This window comes from Mesoplodon bidens (genome assembly GCF_964165515.1).
Source record: "Mesoplodon bidens genome assembly, chromosome: 8".
NCBI classification, from domain to species: domain Eukaryota; kingdom Metazoa; phylum Chordata; class Mammalia; order Artiodactyla; family Ziphiidae; genus Mesoplodon; species Mesoplodon bidens.
The window spans coordinates 83,890,624-83,915,165 of NC_138165.1; the positions used below are offsets into that span (position 1 = coordinate 83,890,624).

Genomic DNA, 24,542 nt, shown 5'->3' on the forward strand with positions numbered 1-24,542 from the left:
ACCCAGACTGGTCATGTACAGAAAAGCTTGTATGAGCAAAGACAGTAACATATTTTCTCATTTATTTATTTATTTATTTTTGCTTATAAATCTCAGTTACATGGCTTTATTCAATAGAATATTAGATCAGTTCAGTTCTCAAGTTGTGATTTTATAAGACTTATGAGAAAATCTGTTGATAGTGAGAGTGCTTGACATTCTCTTTTACATTTTGCTCCTTTCTCACTTCTTCTTTTTTTAAAAAATATTGGCGTATAGTTGATTTACAATGTTGTGTTAGCTTCAGGTGTACAACAAAGTGATTCAGTTATGTATATACATATATCTATTCTTAAGAAAGTGATGTATTTTCCTCAAACTGATTTCATTTTAAACTTGGCAGGATTCTGTGTCTCCTGTTTTTCTATGAAGAGAAAAACATAATATGCAACCAAGATTGATGCAAGACTCCCTGGTGAAGGAACTCAACCCGTTCTTTCTTCAGCAACTCAACCTGTTACAACAAAGCATGCTTCTAGTATCTGATTAGCTGGTTCTCTTCCTTCCTTCTTAGTTGGGGAATTTCCAAAGCTGTCTTCTCTGAAATACCATAAAATGTCCTGGAACTCAAAAGAAGAAAATCTTTGAAATTCTATGAACTTTTCCCACTGTATTTGAAGAAAAAAGTGTGGAAACTCTTGAAGGATCTAGATCTATTGAAAAATCTTTGAGAGTAGGGGAAAAAATCATGAGCAAAAAGATAAAGGGAGGGAAAAAATTTTCCTGAAAATGTTATAGTTTATGCACGTGTGCACACACACACACACCATATATGTTTGATATTTTAATGAACATAGAATAAACAATATTATCATAGCAATAAGGGAAATAAAAACAAGAAAAGGGACTTTCCATATATATGGACATATTTTTCTGTCTTTAAGTAAAAACATTGTGTATTTCATCATTTTATTGAGAATCTTTTAAAGTGTACAATACAGCCTCCTGACTTCTTATATAGAGGACCCTCACTGTCATTGTGCACTTTCTAAGGAGGCAATGCTGGAAAGAATACTAAACCAGGAGACCTTGCCCCGGGTTCCAGCTCATTCTTCTACTCACCAGCCATGAGACTGTCCTGATCATTTCCCCTCTTTGGTCTCAGCTTCTTCATGTGCAAAATTCAGACAAGATTTAGAAATATATTCTGCCTAGGTGCAACCCACTTCCAGCTCCCTGTCTGTGAGCCAATATTGTTCTGCATTTCCTCCAATTAACTCTGATGATGTAAAAAGATTAAAATGCATCCCCCATGGCAGAATGGCACCTTGAAATTTTAACATCTGTGACTCCATAGTTCTGTGATTTCCTTCTAATTATGTGGGCCAAATTTGGTTAAGTGGGGAAAATTATCTGATTTTTCTGACAAAAATAAGAAGAAAGAAAATTTTTTCTGCATTAAGATATACTTTATAATGTGATGAATATAATAATTACTTGATGGACATATTAATATTTTGCATATCTTTCTGTGATAAGTATATTAGGGAACCTTATTTCCCAAAGTGATTGCCAAAAAAAAAAAAAAAAAAGGGACTTCCCTAGTGGCGCAGTGGTTAAGAATCCACCTGCCAGTGCGGGGGACAAGGGTTAGATCCCTGGTCCAGGAAGATCCCACATGCCACGGAGCAACTAAGCCAGTGCTCCACAACTGCTGAGCCTACACTCTAGAGCCTGCGAGCCACAACTACTTAGCCCGCATGCCACAACTACTGAAGCCCATTCACCTACAGCCCATGCTCCTCAATGAAGAGTAGCCCCTGCAATGAGAAGCCTGCGCACTGCAACAAAGAGTAACCCCCGCTAGCTGCAACTAGAGAAAGCCTGCACACAGCAACAAAGACCCAATGCAGCCAAAAAAACAAGAAAAAATTTACCTACAATCTCATTATTAATCAACTCTTTACCTGCTTTACGTTTTCCGTGATCCCTTCTGGCAGAGAAGACAGTTTTATTAATCTGGCTTCTAACTCTAATTATAGCATTTTTCTCTCTCAAGCACCTTCTTTCCTAGAAGCCCATAGCTCTCCTCTTTAGGAAGCAGAGCTTATATCATCCTCCTGGTGTCTGCTCAGGCTTGCTTGATACTTTCCAGGTCTTCTGCTCTCTGTAAAGCATTTTCTTGTCTTATTGCTATGCCACTCTGGATATGTTTCCTTTGTTACTTAAATGAGTGTCTCCCTAAATAAACTGAATATATCTTAAGAGCAGGGAAACTTCTTCTAAATTTTCCTCTGTTACCCAAACTATGTACCTTATAGAGCATAGTAAAGTAAAATACATGCTCAGTGGATGTTGTGATTGATAGTAGACATCTCAATTCAAGTTGCTCATTTTCTACTGAAATATGAAATTCAGTCTTGTAATATTTTCTGAATTCTGAGGAAGTGTAAACTGTTCATTTCCCATATTCAGTTATGCACACACTCTGTAGAATTTACAACTCCTTACAAGTAGTAAAGAATACTAATTGAATACTTCTTATGTATTCATTTTTGCATGAAAACATATATCCTGAAAATACCTGCTTTTTATTTCCATAAGTAGATAGTCATCTTTTCCTCTTGTTTTCATGTCCATATTAATGTTAACTATTCTAGACTATAAGTCCCAAGAAAACATAACTGTGTCTTTCAGCTTATATAATGTACCTTACCCAAAGCCGAGCATTTATGATTTCTTAGTAGCATAACATTGCTGGATAAGATGCAAGGCCAAACTTAGGTGAGGAACCTAAAAGTCTTCTAAAGTTACTTAATATGATACCATGAGGTAAAAAACCAGAAAAACAGAAGCACACTGTTAGGATGTATAAATTGTTCTTCAGTGAAGGAGGTTTGTGTATGTAATTGAGTTTAGTTGTTTCTGTTTATAGAGCTCCTGTAATTTCCCTGTGCCAGATCCTGAGTCAAAAGAAAAATCTCAAAGTGCTTAGGCAACAGCTGTTCTCAGTCTTTCAGGGTGGTAATTCTGAGCCCAGGGTGGTGCTTATTCTTGTCGTGAAATGACGCTCTTTGGCTTTAAAACCCTGCATTCTTCCACAGTGCTATTACAGTGACAGGTCTTGTAAAAACATGTGTTAATCTTTAAGTCTGTTTAGCAGATATCCCAATGGAGAAAATAGCCCATTATGACCTTGCATGTGGTTCATGAACTCTTCTCTGAAGTATGCCTGTGATTTTGTATCATTGAACACATTCCTAAATCTCGCTGTGCAGGTCCTTCTTTGTAAAAGAAGAGCAATACTCTTTGAGGTAGTCTTTGTGTTTTCAGTGGGTTTCAGTGGTGCTGGTCAGTTAGTCAACTCTAAAATATTTAATAAACCATAAGTGAGATGGCTGTATATTATAAAAACTTTCTACCCATCCCAGCCATTCTTCTAATTTTTCTACCATTTGGAAGAAGTGGGTTAATATGAAATAAAAACAAATAATATCAAAAAATGTAATTTGTAAAACAATAATGATAAGGACTCATTTTACCTGATTTGAAAACATATTTAAAATTGACAATTATCAAAACTATATGCGTGGTATTTTGTTAAAGAAAAACGGATCAGTTGATATGGAATAACATAGAGATACCAGAAGTTAAAACTTACTTTAATCATTTCTAGGACAGAACGGAAATAACAGAATGATAGGGAAAAGTAGCATTTGTCAGGTATTTATTTTGGTCTAGAGAAGAATCTGTACTCTGTGTACAAATGCAGAATATATAGCAAAGGAAAGAGAAACAGAATGTAAGAAAAATAACATACATCACTGGATTGAAATTACTTAAAATGGATACAGATATTTTAGATGAATATACTAATTCCATTTGCTAACTATGCAAGGAAGATGAATGTTTAAGGAAATCTTAAATCATTTTATAGGAAAATGTGCTGCCTCTCAGCATTAAAGCGAATTCAAATGTTAAAACAGTCTTCCCGATAAAGGTAACAAAATCAGATTTTTTTTTCCTGTGGAGAAATAAGAATGCTGTTGATGACATTGCACTAATTGTTTCAGCTGTTGTGGAAAGTAATCTGTCAATATGTTTGAATCATAGTGTTGGTATTGATGATGATGATGATGATGATGACGACATATGTCAGACACTGTGCTGAGTAAGTGGGGGACATTTAAAGGAAAGCTCTGTGTCTTGGCCACATGTGTGTATATGTGAGCAGACACGTCATTGATCACATCACACAAAGCCCCACAGTCTCCTGCCCACATTTTCAGATTCATTGTTTGACATTTCCTCCAAAAGCCATTTTTCTACAGGCCATATTCATTAAAAAAATTTTTTTAAGTTTGTTTTCCATATTCATTTTTTACTCTGTTTTTTACAGATGTTTCCTCCCAGGGCCTGAATGTCTTTTCTTCTCTTGGCAGGAAGATTCTTACTCATTTAAAAAAATTTTGTTCAAACTGCACCTCGTCACTGAAGCCTTTGTCCCTGTGGCCCCTTAGGCACACAGAGGATGGCAGCCCTGCCTGCTTCTCTGGAGACTGCCGCTTCCTTGAGCGTGGGGCTGTGTCCCAGTCATCTTTCTACACAGGGTGGGACTCAACACGTGTGTGTGGAAGGAGTAAATAAAATAAGCAAAGGAAAATCCCAGTATTAATATTATTTGCCAGTCCTTTCATTGAATTCTGTTAAACTGAAGCTTGTCACATTGACTCGGTATAAACTTATTTAACAACGATCAAATTGTCTGACTCTGAGCAATTTCTTTAAAATGGAGTAGGCAATTACTACTGGGCTACGTTATTTTGCAACAGGGTTTTCTTGGGGTTTGTACTTGTCTCATTGCTTATTTGCTGTAAAATGAGCCTTTTGCTGGGAGGTTCTTTACATCAATAACAGACATACAGAGATTTGCCTAAATTTGAATTCAAAACACTTTTCTTTGGAATATTCATTTGGAAGTTTTGCTTCATTTGTTTTGCTAAGTCATAATTTATGTGTAGTTTTTTGTTTTATGTGTAGTTACTCTTTTTACCACAATATATTCTTGTTTATAAAGATGCTCAAAGAAGTACATTTATCACCTCTTTTAGGTCCGGGTGCCATTAATGAATTCTTCTCTACTATTTAATATTCTTAAGAGAAATATGCCTAAGGATCTATCTTATTCTCAGGAAGTAAGGTTTTGTTTTTTTTTTAAAACTTTTGGGACCCAGAGATGAAAAATTTCCCCTTGTACAAATTATTCATCAAATAAATATTTTCATGCAAAAATTAATGCTTTAAGACACAGAATGAATTTAGATTAAAGACTCTGTGATATTTATAGTAGATAAATAGAGGTTCTGCTACAGATGACAGAGACCATACCTGACAAGACAGAAATTTCTTTCTCTCTCAAGGAGTTGTCTGAATACAGGAAGCTCAGATCAAGGATAATGACCCTGTTCTACTAATACATGGTTGTTTGGGGCAGACATGGCGTCCCGTGGTGTTAGGGATTGAGGTGCCTTCTCTCTCATTGCTCTGTATTTAAAATTTAATATGTTAATTTCCTTTTAATTTTATTTATTTATTACAGAGTGACTATCTGATCAGCAGTTATGCTTGACAAGAAGTAGAAATCATGGTTTATTTATAGTATTTTATAGGTTTGGCATGGTAAAAGAGTCTTGACAATAAATACTTGGTTAATTAATTGAAAGTTCATGTATTTGGGGGAAGGGTTGTTAATGTACAACTGTTTGCAAGACCCTTGTGGTATGAGTTGTGGAGCAAACTGTCCAGGGTGGGAAGCGATCATACATCATTGTGGAGGGAGGGACAAATGCAGTGCTCCTGAAGTCCTGAGATCGTTCCCAGCAGGCGTGTGAAGGAAGCTTCCTGGAAAGTAATGGCGTTGGGCTGCCCTTGAAGGAGGAGTAGGATGTGGATAATGCGAAGTGGAGGAGAAAGGCAAAGAGGAGCACGGGGTGGCATTGAGGGAAGGGGGAGTGGAAGGTGTCTGGTTGCCATGCATGTAGCACTTCACACACGACACCCCCTGTACCTTAGGAATGAGGTCTGGAGGAAGGAGGTTTGTGTGTGTGTAGGGGTAGGTGTTGCATGTATCCTTGTCCTTTTCTTTTTTCTTTCCTGATTGGGTGACAAAAGAGAGTTTTATCTTGGATAATACTTTAACACAACTTCATTGATTTGTTAATTTACGTTATGCAAGACGCTTCTGTGAGCTATACCACTCTTTAATACCTAGAACGTATGATTCATGTTTAGATGAGATTATCTTTGTATTTGGATTAAATCACAACGAGGACAGTATTTGTAAATGTGTGACTTTCAAAGGGGGATATAAACTCTTGTTATCCACGAAGGGCCTGGTTTGAAGTGCTTTCTGAAGTTAATAGGTTGTGCTATCCCATTTTACCGGCACATTCTGCTGATACATCATGTAGAGAAAGTTCCAATTCCTGATGAAGAGCAGAGTGCTGACATGAGTTTTCACTTAGGTGTGCAGAAAGAATCGGTTAGCTTTGTGCACAGAATAGGCTGAAATCAAGCTTTAATTAGTCAGACTTTTGCATAATTCATCACGGTCCCTTTGAAAGTCCAGTTGAATCTGCTCTTAATCTTTGTCACGATGGGTCCCTTTTAAAGGACTTTTATTAGTTCCTTGCTGCACAGATATTTAGGTCTTCTAAGTAAGGCCATGACAATGCACCTAATCTCTTCTTAAAGAAATGAATTGTTACATAAGGATCCATAAAGAAATGTATCAGTCCATGAAATTTTCTTCTTATTAAATATCATTCTTGATATCAATATAATCAGCTTTAAAGATAGGAAAGTAAGCTAAGGTTCTTTCTGTCTTTTTGAATCCATAGGCTGTCCATCTGGCCCAGGCAAGCTTCCAGATTGAAGCCTTCGGCTCCAAATTCATTCTTGACCTCACACTGAACAAGTAAGTATTTAGTTATGATCCTGTTAAGAAGTAAGTGCAGTAAAACTCTACTTCATGATAATATTTTAGTCAAAATAATGTCTGTTGTTGAAGCAACTGATATTTTCTAGCTGATTATATGTCATATAGCACTTAAAGAAAAATATAAAATTCTGAAGTTAATTCTTTTAAATAATAATGTCTTTTTATTTCTGAAAAAAGAGGCATTTAGCATTTAATTTGTTAAAAATCTCAAATACAGTACTTAGATATTGTGATTTTAAATGGAACAAATATTTAAAGTAATGCTAGTTAATTAAGTGCTAACTATAATCTTTACAATATATAGCAAGCATGATAAATTACTGACTCAAGTATAGTTAGACTTCAGTCTAGAAATTCCACTTTACCTTTCAGTATGCAATTCACATGACTTCTGTATGAAGAACAGAAGGACAGAAGAAAATGATGACTTGCAAATACCTATTTTGAGAAGGTTCTTTGCTTCGTAATTTGCTCTAATACAGTTTCTTAGAAATTTTGGTCCTGATGAAGATTTACCCGATTTTTCTCTGAGCATGTGTTTATGTTGATATTTAAATGCTATTTCCCAAGTTGGAACCAATTGCACAGATGTCTTTGTACAAAGCACGAACAAGAGCTGTTGCCTTAAGCAGGGTTCTTCAGCCTCGAATTGAGCCAGCAGCGAGCCTTTCTTTGGTGAAAGAGCTTTCCTGCATGGTTTTCTTTAGTTTAAGAAGCTCCAGTCAATATTTTAAACTCTCATCAGTATTTTGACCAAGACTGCATTTTTGCCAGAAAAATACCACGTAATGCTATCAGACACTATAATGTGGGTGACCACAGTCAATATCTGAGAAATTGCAGAAGACTATAAAGAACAACTATTAAATTTCTTGTGTGCCAAATTCTGTGAGCTCTGCAGAAAAAAAGATGCAGGGTCAGCTTGGGTGCTCCTTGCTCAAGTGTAATTGCAGCTTTAAGTCAGAATGAATCAGCAGAACTCAGAATTTCCTGTGTTGAAGATATTGCAGGTTTTCCTCTTTGAGTCTGCTGAGGATTGGTTGAGTTCCTTTTCACCATGCTGGGTCAGCACTGTGCCTGCGAAAGGGTCATATGGGGACATCCAGGGTACTTAGAGGTCTGGAGACACATCAGAAAATTATTTACCACTAATATTTAACATGCAGAGGAATCAAATTGAGCACCTACTATGAACAGTCCTTGCCTTAAGGAGCTTATAGTCTACTTGGGAGAGGTTAATAGATTAACATATAATTTTAGAGCAGTGTGAAATTGGTTGTGCTGGAGATAAACATGGAATGCTATGGTAGCACTAGAGAGAGGAAGCTCTCCAGGCTGGAGGAGTGTGAAAAGGCATCTTAGGAAAGGTGATGCTTGAGCTAAATCTTGGAGGGCAAGTGCTAGTGAGGAAGGGAAGTGTTGGGGATGGATGGGCGAGAGAGGGAGAGAGAGAGAGAGAGAGAGAGAGAGAGAGAGAGAGAGAGAGAGAATGGAGAATTGTGTTCTAGGCAGAGGAGAGAGTGCGTGCTAAGGAGGCGGGCCATGTAGCAGTGTGGCATGTTAAAGGGAGCATGAGTCTTTTGTTGAATTTCTTGGTAGATTACAAGGTTGAGGGAGGTGAGTCAGAAGAGGTAGGCCCAGGGACAGCTCAACTCATGCAAGATATTGTATGTCATGCTCAGTGCTGGGCTATTACCCGCTAGACTGTGAAAAATGAAGTAAGCAGATAAACAGAAGTTCTGTTCTCAGGAAGTGCTAAAAGGCATGGAGAGGGAATGCTTTTAAGAAGTCTTTGATTGATAAAAATCATTAGGATTGCTTTGATGTGGGTGACAAGACAGAAAGAAGAGTTAAAGTTAACAGGTACCTTGATTGCATAGCTGGGTGGAAGGTGGTATCCAGGTGAAATGGGCAGCACAGGGAAAAAACAGGTTAAATGGTGAAGAGAAAAGAATGTGAAGTCAGAGTAGACATAATTGATTTGAGGGGCTTTGGGACATACATGAAGCCATGTCTAGGCAGTAAGTGGATATAACAGTCTAAAGCTCAGGGAAGAGGTGGGGGTTAGAGATAGTAGAGTTGAAAGTAGTTTCCATATGAATGTTAATGACAAACGTGGTTGTGAATGAGACCATGTTCATTCAGGAAGGGTGGGTAAAATAAGGAGAGCATAAGCTGGGAAGATTGTTAAGGGTTGAGGAGAGAAAGAGGAGCCAATGAAGGGACAGAGAATGAGTGATCAGAGTAGTGGGAGGAGAAGCAAGAGCATGATTGAATAGAGAGTTTCAAAACAGAAAGTTGTGATATGTAACCTCACATGCAGTAGAATGATCTAGTGAGATAATGGGCAAAGATTGCCTTTGTATTTACCTATTAAGTAATCACTGATGGTCTGAAGGCAGCAGTTTCCATAAAGTTTGGGGCAGAAACCAGGTTACAGTGGGCTGGGAGTGACTGAGAGGAGATGGTTTGGAGACAGCATTGCTCATTGGGTAAGTTTGGGTGAGAAGGAAAGAGAGCTAGAGTAGTAGCCAGAAGAAGACATTGGGGTCTAGGAAGGGGTTTTTAGGGATAACAGAGCAAGTGTTAGGCTGACAAATGGAGATGTTAAGAGTGAGAGATGAAGATACAGAAGAGAGGAGATAATTTATGGAGCAAGATCTGGGTGAAGATAGAAGGCAGTGAGAGCAAGAACACAAGGGCAACTTAGTTTTGAACCAAGAGAGACAGTTCATTCCTAACTTGTATGAAGGTATTAGGGCATATGCAGGTAGAGATAAGCTTGCAGGAGAAGGGATGGAGTTCAGCGCATCTCTGAAGATTTCTTTCTTCTTGGAGACAGCATCATCTACCATTGGGATGGAGAAGGAGGGTGGGTTGGGCTTGAGGAAAATGATGAAAGTTTAGGCTAACATGGAGAGAAATGGGTGAGGAAGCTCACCAAGGTCATTTTAAAGAATTTATGAGCAATCTTCATTAGAAGTCATATGTTATGTGTTGGTCTTTGTGTCATTGTACCTGATGGTGTTTTATTTTATTTTTCTAACCTGGAGTGCTCAGTAACTCCTTCACTGCACTGTGTGGGGGAGGAAGGTAGACTGTAGTGTGGATGTTTTCTGGTTCATGTTTTCTGGTGGTGACTCAGAGGAAGAGCAGTGGAGACAGAGCTCTTTGAATACTGGTGAATAACTAGGGTAGTTTGCTATCAGGATCCAGTTTGGGTAAGAATGGAGATGAGGTCAAGAGGACCAGGAAAAAATGGAGGTCTCTGTAGGGACAAGTAAATGCAGTGAGAGGGAGACCATGAGACCTATAATCACATGGTATCTCCCCTGTTCAGAGTCCCGAGCCTTCTGAGCGCAGCGTGTGTGTGCAATGCTCACGTGACCTCCAGAGACAAAGGAATTGGGTAAGAGTGTGCCAGGTGTTGGCCAGGGTGGGTCTCTACTTTAAATAACTTTCGCTGGCTGTGATTCACTGACTTTCAATGGCTGCTCCATTAGAATGAACGTAAAGAGTCAAGAGAATTTTTAAAATCAGTCATGGAGAAAGAGCTTCTGAGCAAAGAGGACTCCCATTTCCACCAAAGGGTGGTCGTTGCCACACTATTTACAACAATTTTAAATTGTTAAGGTGGGGAAGGGCAAAAGGTGTATGATAGGTATAGGAGCTCAGTGAAGGAGAGAAAGCATTAAGGTGTTAACATAAACTAATCCAAGTGGTATCCGCAGAACCTAAATGGTTAATGACCTCACCAGGGCTGGACTGCCAGCTTGTGAAGACTACCCTGATGTGAGTTCCCGGGAGGAGAGCTTTCTGAGTCTGTGCTTTCATGGATTGAACAAGTGAGGCCTTGGCTTGCTGAGGCATCTCATGGCAGATGTGTGTGTTTTAATTTAGCTGACAAATATTGAGTGAGCATCTGCTCTATGCCTGCAATTGCTGTAGGTGCTGATGCTGCTGGGAGTGAAATAGACAAGGTCGCTGTCTCCCCTCATGGAGCTTTGTTCCAGGGGAAGACAGACAGTGAACCACTAAATAAAGATGAGTGCATTGAAAAACATATAGCTGGGCTACGTGAGGGAAAGAGACTTCAGCTGGGAGTGGCCAGTGTGGTTTAGTTGTCACAGAAGCCAGAAGGTCTGTCTGAGGAGGGCCACCGAGCTGAGACCTGATCATCCAAGATGAGATACCACATGAGGCTGGAAGGTGAGAAGGTTCCACTCAGCTGGGACTGTGAGACAGCAAGTGCTGAGGAGAATGTGGAAAGTTCAAGAAGGACTGAGGCTGGTGTGACTGGAGTGCAGCGGGGGGCAGGGGGTGGTGGGAGACTGAGGAGATGAGGTCAGAGGGGAAGCCACGTAGCCAGACCGTGAAGGGCCGTTGTCCACGGGGAGGCATTTGGGTAGGATGCCACTGGAGGGCAGGAAGCATGGGCATCACCCCATTCTGTTTACATTTTTTTAGCCCCAAAAGTCCTAGTTGTGGCTTCAGAGGATCTTTTGTCATACTCCTTTCGGGATACTCCCCTTTTCAATTTTGTTTTGTTTTTTCTCTAGAATGACCATTGTTCCAAGTTACATAAGGTTTAAAAAGGATTACTATATTAACAATTCTGTTTCTTTTTTGGCTGTACCCCGTGGCATGTGGGATCTCCAGGGATCGAACCCATGCCCTCTGCAGTGGAAGCACAGATTCTTAAACACTGGACTGCCAGGGAAGTCCCCAGCAATTCTTTTTTTTTTTTTTTTTTTTTTTCAGTACGCGGGCCTCTCACTGTTGTGGCCTCTCCCATTGCGGAGCACAGGCTCCGGACACGCAGGCTCAGTGGCCATGGCTCACGGGCCCAGCTGCTCTGCGGCATGTGGGATCTTCCCGGACCGGGGCACGAACCCGTGTCCCCTGCATCGGCAGGTGTACTCTCAACCACTGCGCCACCAGGGAAGCCCGTCCCCAGCAATTCTTAATGTGTATAGTTGATCCTTGGAAGTCCTCAGGGAGTCTGAAGATTGTCTCTCTGATATGTGTGATTGGAATTATGCCATATTACCTATAGTTAAATTTGCTGGCGTCTTCAGCAAATGTTAATTGGGAATAATTGTGATCAGAGTTATATAATGGTTGAGAGCATAGGTTCTGGAGTCAAACAGACCTGGGTTTGAATCTGGAGGCTGTCATTTACTAGCTGTGTGACCTTGGGCAAATTTCTTAACTTCTTTTTTAGTAATAGTTTGAGATACAATTCACACACCATGAAATTCACTCCTTTAAAGTGTTCCGTTCAATGGTTTTTATTATATTCACAGAGTTGTGCAGTTATTACCGCCATCTAATTCCAGAGCATTTTTTTTTGCCCCAGAAAGAAACCCGGTATCTGTAGCAGTCACACCCCCTCCCCCCAAGGTTCTGGTAACCACTCATCTACTTTCTGTTGAATTTTCTTATTCTGGACATTTTATATAAATGGATTTATACAACTTGTGACCTTTTGTGATTGGCTTCTTTATGTAGTGTAATATTTTCAAGGTTCATTTATGTTGTAGCTGAATAATATGCCATTGTATGGATATATTCTTAGCTTCTTAAGCTTTAGTTTCCTCCTTAAGCTATAAGTTGTTGTAAGGACTAACTAAGGTAATGTGTGGTACTTATACATGTCTGCTAATTGGAAAGGCATGCTCCATGCTGTGGACTGAATTCCCCCTAAAATTCCTGTTTAAGCCTTAACTTGCATTGTGACTGTATTTGGAGATAGAGCCTCCAAGGAGGTAATTAAGGTTAAATGAGCTCATATGGTGGAGCCTTGATCTGATAGGATTAGTGTTATTATAAGATAGACACCAGAGAGTTTGCTCTCTCTCTCTCTGCCATGTGAGGACACAGCAAGAAGGCAGCCATCTGCAAGCCAGGAAGAGAGTCCTCACCAGGAACTGAATCAGCCAGCACCTTGTTCTTGGATTTCTAGTCTCCAGAAGTACGAGAAATAGATTTCTGTTGTTTAACCACCCAGTTTATGGTATCTTTGTTCTGATTTTGGGGGGTATTTGATTTAAGATGAATATCTAGAAAATGCTGATTTAAAGAAATATATGCCCACAGTAGTTTGCTCGTGAAATGTAGTTCATGCAATGCTTTTGAAAGAAGAAAACAGCCACATTGACGTAGTTTCAGCTAGATTAAATAAAGACCCTGGCTTTCGTGCTGATTAGCATGGGTAATTCATTCTTTATTCAGCCAACAAACATTTATCGAGCGTCTAGTTTGTGTAAGGTACTATGCTGAGCAACCCAGGGAATTCAGAGCTGTGTAAAAGAATCCCTCCTCTCCAAGAGCCCATAGCAGAGAAAAGAGATTAAAATATATACGAATTGTAGTAAACATGATAGGAAGTGACTTGGGAAGCCTTGGTGTTGGAAGGTTTTATGGGGAAGATGAGATTTAATGTTTTTCTTAAAGGATGCTGTCTTTGGTTCCCCTGGTAGCAGATCCTGAAGCAAGGAAATACATTTAGGGAGCTGAGGAATGACAAGTGGAAGGGAACGGAGCTTAAAAAGGGTGATTTCCCACGTGCCCAACTGGGGCTCATTCCCACTGAGGAAACCCTGGGAGTCCATGGATTCATCCTCTAGAACATGCCAGAGTATTATTGAACTGAGGGGTGAGGAAGCTGGAGTTTTGTTCACCAAGTGCCAGTCTGTTGTTGGTTGAGAGCTGTTTCTGGGGGCAATAACTTTTCAGTATGTCCCTCATGCCTCCTCTCAGGTAGAGAAAAGCCCGAAATCTTAGGTTTTCCAGTCACCTGCCTTCAGCGTGTTATGCTGAGGGCATGTGGGCAGGGCATGTTGGAGTCTGCTACAGATGCTTCGATTTGGAAAGATGTGGTAGGGAGAAAGGTGCATTTTACGTGGGGAAGTGGCAGAACCAAGGTTGGAGAGCAGGAAAGCATCGAACCCCTGGTATGAGTGAAGACTAGTGAACCCCTTCTCTCAAAGAAGCCTGAACCACCGACCAGCAGATGGAAGGCAAGCTGCCTGCTTGGAGTCACTGGATTCAGAGGGGAAATTTCAGTCTTGTTCTGTTGACTGTTCTTCCAGCTCTGCAAATTGGGAGATTTGAACTTAAAATTTGGTTTATAAGGAGAAGCATGTGGAGGAGAGACAGGCCTCTTGCCCCATTTTCCTTTTGTGAATGAATAGGAGCAGAAGCTGTGGCTGGAGAAGAGTGAGGCAGGCCCACCTGCAGTGCAGTCCGGGGCGGACTTGTGAGTTGGCTTGACTCCTGACCTGGGGTTGGCTGGCCATACGTGTCAGTGCTGACCCCCTGCTTCTCTCCTGTTATCTGCCTATCAGTCTCACTGCTGGAACTCCTCACACACATCTGGGCGAGGGAAGGCACTGGCTTTTCGGAATTCAGGCTTTTGGTCTCACACTTGCTGCTGAGGCTGCCAGCTGAGGCATGTTTTCTGGGTTTGAGTCCAGAGGAGTTAGAAATGACGAGTAACCTTGCTTTCCATTTCAGAATTCTATGACTTTAAGATGCTGCTAACTCATAGGCTAAATGCTTTATTTCCTAATTTCAGGGGTGTGTAGAAGGAAGGCTATCTACTGCAATAGTCATGATGGTAATCGATCCTGTGCTAAGCCCTTTACTTATATGCTCCAATTTAAATCCTGTCACCAACCCTGCAAGGAAGATGTGATAATTTCCAGCAACCTGAGACCTGGTGACATTCAGTCACATGTTGATGTGCAGCCTGGGCAGTCTGTCTGGAGTCTTCTTCTGTGGCTGCTTTGATTGCAGCCCTGGACTATAAATTTACAAGGGAGCTGGGCATAATTCTAATGATTGCTCCTCTGTTCACATTAGGTGAGAAAAAAGAATGTAACTATTTCAGTCAATTTTTAACAGTATAAAGAAAATACAGAAGGTCCAGATAGGATTTGAAATAGTCCTGTTTTTTAAAAAAAAATTTATTAGGTAACATTGGTTTATAGCATTATGTAAGTTACATGTGTACATTATATTTCTACTCATGTATACACTACAGCATGCTTACCACCCAAAATTTAGTTATCATTCATCAGTACAATTGATCCCCCTTACCCGTTTCATGCCTTCCCCCATCATTCCTGCTCCTTCCTCTCTGGTAACCCCTACTCTGTTCTCTGTATCTATGTGTTTGTTTTTGTTTGGTTTGGTTTATTTACGTAGTTAAGTTTGTTTTCAATATTCTACATATGAATGAAATCATATGGTATTTGTCTTTTTCCATCCGACTTATTTCACTTAGCATAATACCCTCAAGGTCCATCCATGTTGTCACAAACGGCAAGACTTCATCTTTCTTTAAAAAATATTTATTTATTTATTTATTTATTTTGCTGCGTCGTGTCTTAGTTGCGGCATGCGGGATCTTTGTTGCGGTGCGTGGGATCTTCGTTGTGGCGCTCAGGCTTCTCTCTAGTTGTGGCATGCGAGCTCTCTAGTTGTGGTGCATGGGCTCCAGAGCACATGGGCTTAGTTGCCCTGCAGCATGTGGGATCTTAGTTTCCCGACCAGGGATCGAACCCACGTCCCCTGCTTTGGAAGGAGGATTCTTAACCACTGGACCACCAGGGAAGTCCCAAGATTTCATCTTTTTTTATGACTAAATAGTATTTCTTTGTATGTATATATACCATATGTTCTTTATCCATTCATCTGTTGATGAGCACTTCGGTTGTTCCAATATCTTGGTTACTGTAAATAATGCTGTAGTGAACATAGGGGTGCATATATCTTTTCAAATTAGTGTCTTCTTATTCTTTGGATAAATACCCAGAAGTAGAATAGCTGGATCATATGGTAGCTCTATTCTTAATTTTTTTAGGGCTATCCATACTGTTTTCCACAATGTTTGCACCAATTTACACTCCCACCAACAGTATATGAGGGTTCCCTTTTCTCCACATCCTTACCAACACTTGTTATTTCTTGCTTTTTTGATAATAGCCATTCTAAGAGGCATGAAGTGATATTTCTTTGTGGTTTTAATTTGTGTTAATTAGTGACATTGAACATCTTTTCATGTGCTTGTTGGCCATCTGTATGTCTTCTTTGGAAAAATGTCTATTTAGCTACTCATCATCATTGAATATGATGTTAGCTGTGGGTTTGTCATATGGGCTTTATTATGCTGAGGTACACTCCCTCTATGCCCACTTTATTGAGAGTTTTTGGTGTTGAATCTTGTCATATACTTATTGGCCTGTAAATTTTTTGTGTGTTGTTCTTGTCTGGTTTTGTTATTACAGTAATGTTGACCTTATAAAGTGAGTTAGTAAACATTCTTTCCTCTTCAATTTTTGAGAAGAGTTTGGGAAGGCTAGGTATTAAATCTTCTTCAAATATTTGGGAGAATTTACCTGTGAAGCCGCCTGGTCCTGAACTTTCGTTTTTTGTTTACTCTCTTAATCTCTTTACTAGTGATTGGTCTATTCAGATTTTCTATTTCTTCATGATTCAGTCTTGGAAGTTTATATGATTTTAAGAATTTGTCCATTTCTGCCAGGATGTCCAATGTGTTGGTGTATGTAGGTGTTTGTAATATTCTCTTATAATCCTTTGTATTTCTCTGGCATCCATTGTTATTTCTCCTTTCTCCTTTCTGATTTTATTTATCAGAGCCTTCTCTCTTTTTTTCTTAGTGAGTCTAGTTAAAGGTTCGTCCATTTTGTTTACCTTTTCAAAGATCCAGCTCTTAGTTTCAATGATATTTTCTGTTCTCTTTTTAGTCTCTTATTTTATTTAATCCACTTTGATCTTTATTATTTCTTTCCTTCTGTTGACTTTAGACTTCATTTGCCCTTCTTTGTCTAGTTCCTTTAGGTGTAAGGTTAGATTATTTTATATTTTTCTTGTTTCTGGAAAAAGGCGTATATTGCTATAAACTTCCCTCTTAGTAAAAATAATCCTGTTTGTTGAGCAGACCAGACCATCTGTTATGGGCCGAATTTTGTCCCCCCACCAAACTTGTATGTTGAAGACTTAACTTCCTAGTAACTCAGAATGTAACTGTATTTGGAGATAAGGCCTTTAAAGAGGTAATTAAGTTACAATGAAATCTTTATGGTGGACCCTAATCCCATATGACTGGTATCCTTTAAGACGAGGAAATTTGGATACAGACTTGTGTGTGCACAGAGGAAAGACCATGTGAGGACATAGTGAGAAGGAAGCCATCTGCAAGTCGAGGAGAGAGGCCTCAAAATGAAACCAGTGCTGCTCAGACCTTGCTCTTAGACTTCTAGCCTGCAGAACTATGAGGAAATAAATTTCTGTTGTTCTTTGTTATGGCAGCCCTAGCAAACAAATACACCAGCCTCATCCATTTATTGCTTATTGCAGTGGGACAGTCAGCATTAAGCTGCTGCTTGTTAATGGGTAAGTCTGTTTGTTTCTGGTAGCCAATTTTGCTGCTATAATTTCAAAGTGTTGTTCTGAGAGATTATGGTCTCTTTCGCATTTATGTACTTCAGGGAGAGTAGAACTATTTATGCAATTTTGAAAAAGTTTCTGTGATAATAAGGAACCTTAAGAGGCACAGATCCCCAAAGTTGCTGTGAGTATTGATTGCCACTGTGCCATGTGCAATACGATGAAGATAAATATTGCTTTTCCTATGTCCTAGAGGCCCAGTAGTGTTCTAAGATTTCCAGTGCTGGCAGGAATGAGTTGCTGTGGGGTTTCTCTCCTTAAGTCATCCTTTCCTGTATGTGTGTATATATATATATATATATATATATATATATATATATATATATATGTATATATATATATATTTTTTTTTGCGGTACGCGGGCCTCTCACTGTTGTGGCCTCTCCCGTTGCGGAGCACAGGCTCCAGACGCGCAGGCTCAGCGGCCATGGGCACGGGCCCAGCTGCTCCACGGCATGTGGGATCTTCCCGGACCGGGGCACGAACCTGTGTCCCCTGCATCGGCAGGTGGACTCTCAACCACTGTGCCACCCGGGAAGCCCCTTTCCTGTATATTTTTAAGCCTTTTGATTCCACGGTACAGGGTAGTTCTTTTTGCCTTACTTTCTCTGATCAGGTGAGTACCTATCAGGTCTCCCTTGGGCATTTCTGTTTGAAGAGTTAAACCTATATTGAATGCTTTGGATAATATCATTATCATTTGCTTTTGATGACCCATCTTTAAGCTGCTAGATCAGGTCCTGAAACTCTTGAAAAGATTTAAAATAAGTATTGCCTAAATGTTAGTAGGTTCTAGTTCTATTTTTTAGGATGTGTATCTGACCTACTTTCAAAATGGGTTGAGAATGACTTCCACAATTAAACATAATAGCAGAAGCATTAAAAGCAAAATCACAATTAAACCATTGGTATATTGCACTGATTTTTGATTTCCATAGGTGGATGAGATCTAGTGTAAGTGGTGAAGGACTGTGGATGTTTGCCCTCTACCTGCAGTAAGAGACTTCATTACCCTCTCCCCTTCTTGCCTGTTGACAATAATTATTATGGGTGAATGGGATCCAGGGAAATTAAACACCAGGCTGAGGAAATCATGAGAGCTATAGGAGCTAGATTTAAATTCTCTTAAGTTCTAAGAAATGAGAAGACTGTGATTGCCCAGAAATGAGGAGCTGTGGTGATAGCCTCTCACACAGAAAAGAAAAAAAAAATAGGCATCTAAGAATTTCCAGCAGAATCAAAGGGATCTAATTGTCAGTGGGATCACATGGCATTGTTTTTTTAATCTGGGATGTATTGAATTAAGAGACTATTACTTTAAAAAAGAAATTTATTTATTTATTTATTTTTGGTTGCGTTGGGTCTTCGTTGCTGCGTGCTTGCTTTCTCTAGTTGTGGCGAGCAGAGGCTACTCTTCATTGCGGTACATGGGCTTCTCATTGCGGTGGCTTCTCTTGTGGAGAATGGGCTCTAGGCACGTGCGCTCAGCAGTTGTGGCTCACAGGATTAGTTGCTCCGCAGCATGTGGGATCTTCCTGGACCAGGGCTCGAGCCCGTGTCCCCTGCATTGGCAAGTGGATTCTTAACCACTGCACCACCAGGGAAGCCCAAGAGACTATTTCTTGACTGATGGATTAAAGGAAACCCTTTGCAGGTGTCCACCCCCATGCAGAATGTGGCCAAATTAAACTAGAACTTAGTTCATTCTTCAGACTACTTCTTGGTCTTTATGGTTACCAGCGGGGGAAGGATGGGGCGGGGGAGGGATAGACTGAGAGTTTGAGGTTGACATGTACACACTGCTATATTTAAAACAGGTAACCAACAAGCATCTACTGTATAGCACAGAGAACTCTGCTCAATATTCTGTAATAACCTAAATGGGAAAACAATTCAAGACAGTTTAATGTTCATGAAGAATTACAGCAGAAGTTAATTTTGACAAAAAAAATTGAAAAGCACAGAGGATTAGCTGTTATAAGGCATCTGAGATGAGTTAATTGCATAAGCTACTGATTTTAGATCTTACTTTTCTGACAGTTAGGTGGGAAAGTCCAGGTGCTGGGGTGTATAATTTCCATTATCTGATAAATGAACTTTATCTGTCTGTCTAGAGATATAAATGTTTTCCTGTCAGGGAGAAATTTATCCTTTTGGTGCTGATGTAGGAGAACATTTGGTAGCATAATGGTTAATGTCTGCAACCATGATTTTGTGAATGACCAGAAAAGTTACATAAATGGACTTCTCATGTAGTAGCCAAGCATAGCATACTTTCTTTCTTTCTTTTTTTTTTTTTTTTTAAAGAAGATGTTGGGGGTAGGAGTTAATTAATTAATTAATTATTTTTTGCTGTGTTGGGTCTTCGTTTCTGTGCGAGGGCTTTCTCTAGTTGTGGCAAGCGGGGACCACTCTTCATCGCTGTGCATGGGCCTCTCACTATCGCGGCCTCTCTTGTTGCGGAGCACAGGCTCCAGACGTGCAGCCTCAGTAGTTGTGGCTCACGGACCTAGTTGCTCCGCGACATGTGGGATCTTCCTAGACCAGGGCTCGAATCCGTGTCCCCTGCATCAGCAGGCAGATTCTCAACCACTGCGCCACCAGGGAAGCCCCCACTGCTTTCTAACCTCAGTGGATTGATGGATAGATTTCTATTGATTGAAGCCTTTTATGAACCATTTCAAACACTTTTTTCCAGAAATGTTTATTGAGTACCTGCTAAGTCCCAGACAATGTTGAAGCTGCCAGAGAGAAACTCTTCCCTCATGAAGCTTACAGAACAATGGAGGAGAAAGACAATCCTACAGCCATCTCAATTACATACAGTCTGAGAAGTGCCGTGGTGGGGAAAATTGAGGATGCTTTTATCTCCTTAGGAGGAGTGGGATTGAATAGGAAGCTAAAGTTTATGGAACTAAATGCCTAAGCCCAGACCTAAAGTGTAAGAGTTGGCCAAAGGTTTGAGGGTCAGAGAGTGTGAGGGCCTGAAAGGTAGGCAAGAGAGATGAGGCAATAACTACCCTGTATCAACAGCCCATCACTTGTATACAGCCCGTGAGCATTCCATATCAAACATTAACTCTGCAGGCCTGGAGAAATTGATAAAATCACACAGCAAGTTGGAGAAAAAATAGAAACTTTGTCATGGCAGAATGGTATGTCTGAGTCAGCTTTGTAAATACACACCTGAAAGTACCACCACTTGCTATTTTTTAAACTGTATCTTTTAAGCAATAGGATTTTTTTCTCCTATAGGAGCTGTGGGCAGGAAGGTTAATGAATTCTACATTCTTCTCATCACCTGCTTAAATTGTTTTTTGCTCTGAATAGACAGTAATTGCCGTTTTAGTACATCCAGCAGAATTTTGTCTCAACAAAGATGGTCCATGTTCCTCCCCATGTAACCTCCACAGAGGAAATGATAGACAAGGGAAGCATGGCTGACCTGCCGACAGGTTAGATTTCTTACAACCTGCTTCTGATATAATGGCTATTCTCTGTATAGTTTTCATAGTTAATGGAATATTATTTCATGTACTCTGTCCTGGCAGTTTATTTTATGCCATGTTCTGACTTTTAATTCATTAAATAGCCTTTTCTCCTACTCTCAAAAAAGAAAAAAGAATCACACAGTAAGTGACAGAACTGGCATCAGAATTCACGGTCACCCACTGTCAAAGCCTTTGAGAGTTGAGATGTTTTTCAGTAATAAAGTAATCCCATTGAAGTTATGTTTCAAAAGCTCTACAAAGATGAAACTTAGCTATAAATAAATAGAGACATAAATTTTATATCACTTGACTTTTTCATCTTGCTTCGCTTTCACTACTATATTTTGCATAAATTAGTCCCAAAGAGGAATTTATTAAATTTCCTTTAAGTACTGTAAAATCTATATGAAGTAAGGGTTTGACATCAGATAAAAGAGCTCATTAAGATTCTTGGTCATCATCTGCTGCCAATAAGAATTATGTTGTTTTCTAGAACCAATTTTTTGGTGATTCATAGACTAGAATCATCATGTAGGATCATTTCCCCTAATCTTTTAAAATTATTGTAAGAGTAGAATCTCCAATATTAGAACCCAAACTATGGTTTATTATGATTTTTTTATAAAAGTGTTCTAAGTGGTCAGTTCTAACTCGTCTTCTATGATGATAACCATGTGCTTTAGTATTTTGATTGTGTTTAAAGACAAAATCTATATAGGCTTTTTCATGTGACCATTTCTGCAAAAAGTTTCAAGTCTTTAATTCAATAAAAATAATTTTAAAATTAAAAAAGAATTATCTTTCTTTCTTACAGGAATATTTTTCAAACAAGAGTCTGAAAATCTCTAATACATTGTAGAATGCACATTTCATTTCTTCTTCCTTTATTTTTTTGCCCAACACTTCATACGTGTAATAAATCAGACTAAACTATGTGACAAGAAGAATCTCACAGCATAAGGACAAGACTATGTCTCTTATAAATCGGTAGAATTTCTTAGAGACTTAATTGCATCTGAGGCTCTTCCTCATTGCCGTTAGTATTTATTCATTGAATGCTGACCGACCTGGTACTTGACCCTAAGGAGATGCTTTGCTCTTTAAAGCTATTCAGACAATGGTAAAGGGTTTCTTTATGTGACTACTGGCACTTGACCGTCCTCCCCACCTCCATCCCTCTACACTGTCCTAGGTTAAGGGAAAATAAAGAAGAATAAGATGCAGTCTCCTTATGGAGCCCACAAACTAGGGTGGAATCAGGGAAAGCTACACAGAGGAGGAGATGGTTGAGCCGAATTTTGAAGGATGAGTAATTCAAAGATGAGTGATTTAATATTTTTGAATGGGTGGGGGGGCAGTAACTCTTTAGGGCACCCATTTATTTTTGCTGGCGAGTCAGTGTTTGATATGGAATGCTCACTGGATGTATACAAGTGATGGGCTGTTGATACAGGGTAGTTACTTTGCATTTTCCCCCCACCAGTATCTCTACCTGATACAGATTTAATAGTCAGAAGCAGTTTTATGGGCTGTGAACATGAAGTATTGTTATTTTACTGAGGTTAAAAATTCATCTGTGCCCTTTTCTTTGGGGGAGGTTTAGCTGACTTTGTTCCCATGAAATCATTAATGTACTCATGATGGAATGCAAACATGTAGTGACAGCAGTGCTTTCAGAAGTAAATAATACATCTACCTGTTGTCATCCAGCTTCGAATACCTGGGTCCTTTGTGTGCTTTTGATTTGGTGAACTATAGAAAACGAGCAAACTGCAAGACACTATTAATTATTCTTTTTTCATAAAAGCAGTTTGAGGCGAGTTTTCCAGGTCTGAGGATTAAAGGCGTCAAACTGTTTCTACACCCGACACCATCAGCAAGATGCCCATATTGCCTGTTCTTTGTTTTGACTGTATAGTTCTCCTCAAGATATGCTGTTTGGAAGTACTTTTTTTAATTCAAATATTGCATAACTTATTTGAAAATAATTTTTTTCTGTTTTATATGCAGGATGTTTTTCTTGCTTCCTGCAAGGCTCAGTAGATAAGGCTTGCTTAATATCTGGTGGTGTTGATCAGATACTGATGTCGATGTAGAGTATCTTATAGCATCGTCCCCATTGTCCTATAGTAAAGCTATGTAAAAAGCCAACAGAAAACCAATATTTTTGGCTCTTTCTTTGAAGGCCACTTCCCGGTAAGTAATAATTAAATTACATGGCCCCCAAAGTACAGGCCTCACAAATCCTTAGGTGTTACTCAGCATGTGTGTAGCACAGGTGTGTGGGTGGGTAGCCATGATAATGGATGATACTACTACATTCATGAAAATTGGCCTTTAAGAAGGACACAAAACCTTTTATGCTACTAAGACTTATCTCTGTCACAGCAGAGGATGATACAGGACTCTGGAATCCAAATGTTTTTCTTAGTAGAATTTCCCTAACAGTTCTGTAGCAATGCTTTTTGTAGAGCAGCTTAGGTGCCTCTCTCCTCTCCTTTGTGCAAAATCCAGAGGGTCAGTCCTATCCGTGCTTTGCTCTTGGCATCAGGGTAAGTCCAAGAACGTGAGAGTGTGCGTCTTTGAGCTAGATGTGCTTAGGTCTACTCTGATCTGCCTTCACCCGTGAGAGGAGTCCATGGTTAGCTGGGGGATGCTTTCCTGCCGCCAGTAATCCCTCTGCCATCTTCCACTTCTGATTTAGGGCTTTGAATGTAGCAATCCCATATTTATTTTATTATTTTTTAAAAATAGAAAATGTTTTCTTACTACTTAAAGAAAGCATGATCCAAATTATCTTTTGAGGGTTGGACTTAATTGCATTATTTCCTACTCTGGTGTTTTTGAGAGTTAAAAGTCAACATATAAATGTCCTTTTTAAAGGTCTTGTTTCTTGTATTAGAAAAGGCTAAGAGCTAGGAGACCTTGCTTCCTCTTTTGATTTGGCTAAAGTGTATGAATTTTGAATCTCCATGTTGAAGTTGCAGGGATTTACAAAGGCTGCTGAATTGATTAAAAGGGTTTTCACGATGTACATGTATATCAAATCATCACATTGTATACTTGAAATATCTTACACTTTTGTCAGTTATACCTCAATGAAGGTGAAATTTTTTTCACCTTTATTTGTGATCCCTGAATGAAAACTATTACAGGTATATTTGTGTATTTGGTTCCTGTTTCCAAGAACAAGTTACAGCTTCTTTTATGAGCTCCCTTTGAATCATGAGAAATTGAGGTTAGATAAATTCTTAAAAGTCAAGCAGTCCAGCTCCCTAGCTGAGTCTCAAATCCTTTCTTATCCCCACTGAGTAGTCTTCTAGTGTATTCCAGAACATCTTCAGGCCTCAGGTAGCTGATTCTTAGACTGTGTTGATTTATCAAGTTCTTTTAAAAATATCTGTCTGAAACTTTTTACCTCCGAGTCTCAGATTTTGTATTTAAAATCCACTCATTCATGGAGACTAGATATTAGTCTACTTCATTCAATTATCAGCACTTTCTAGAAATTGGTTCCCATTGTCCCCCCCAAATAGCCAAGACTCTGTTCATAAGGTGTTCACCTAGAATACAAAGTAAGAATGCAGATCATTTT

At 39.4% G+C, this 24,542-nt stretch overlaps 1 protein-coding gene across 2 annotated transcripts in view; it reads left to right on the forward strand.

Annotated features, from left to right (window-relative positions):
• ADAM23 (ADAM metallopeptidase domain 23) overlaps positions 1 to 24,542 on the forward strand; it is a gene marked incomplete at its 5' end in the record, with an annotated part of 170,349 nt that overhangs the window by 37,257 nt on the left and 108,550 nt on the right. For both annotated transcript variants that reach the window (XM_081242184.1, XM_081242185.1), the window contains one exon: positions 6,879 to 6,955. In XM_081242184.1, coding sequence (XP_081098310.1) covers positions 6,879 to 6,955 — 77 coding nt within the window. The remainder of the gene's footprint in view (positions 1 to 6,878; positions 6,956 to 24,542) is intronic.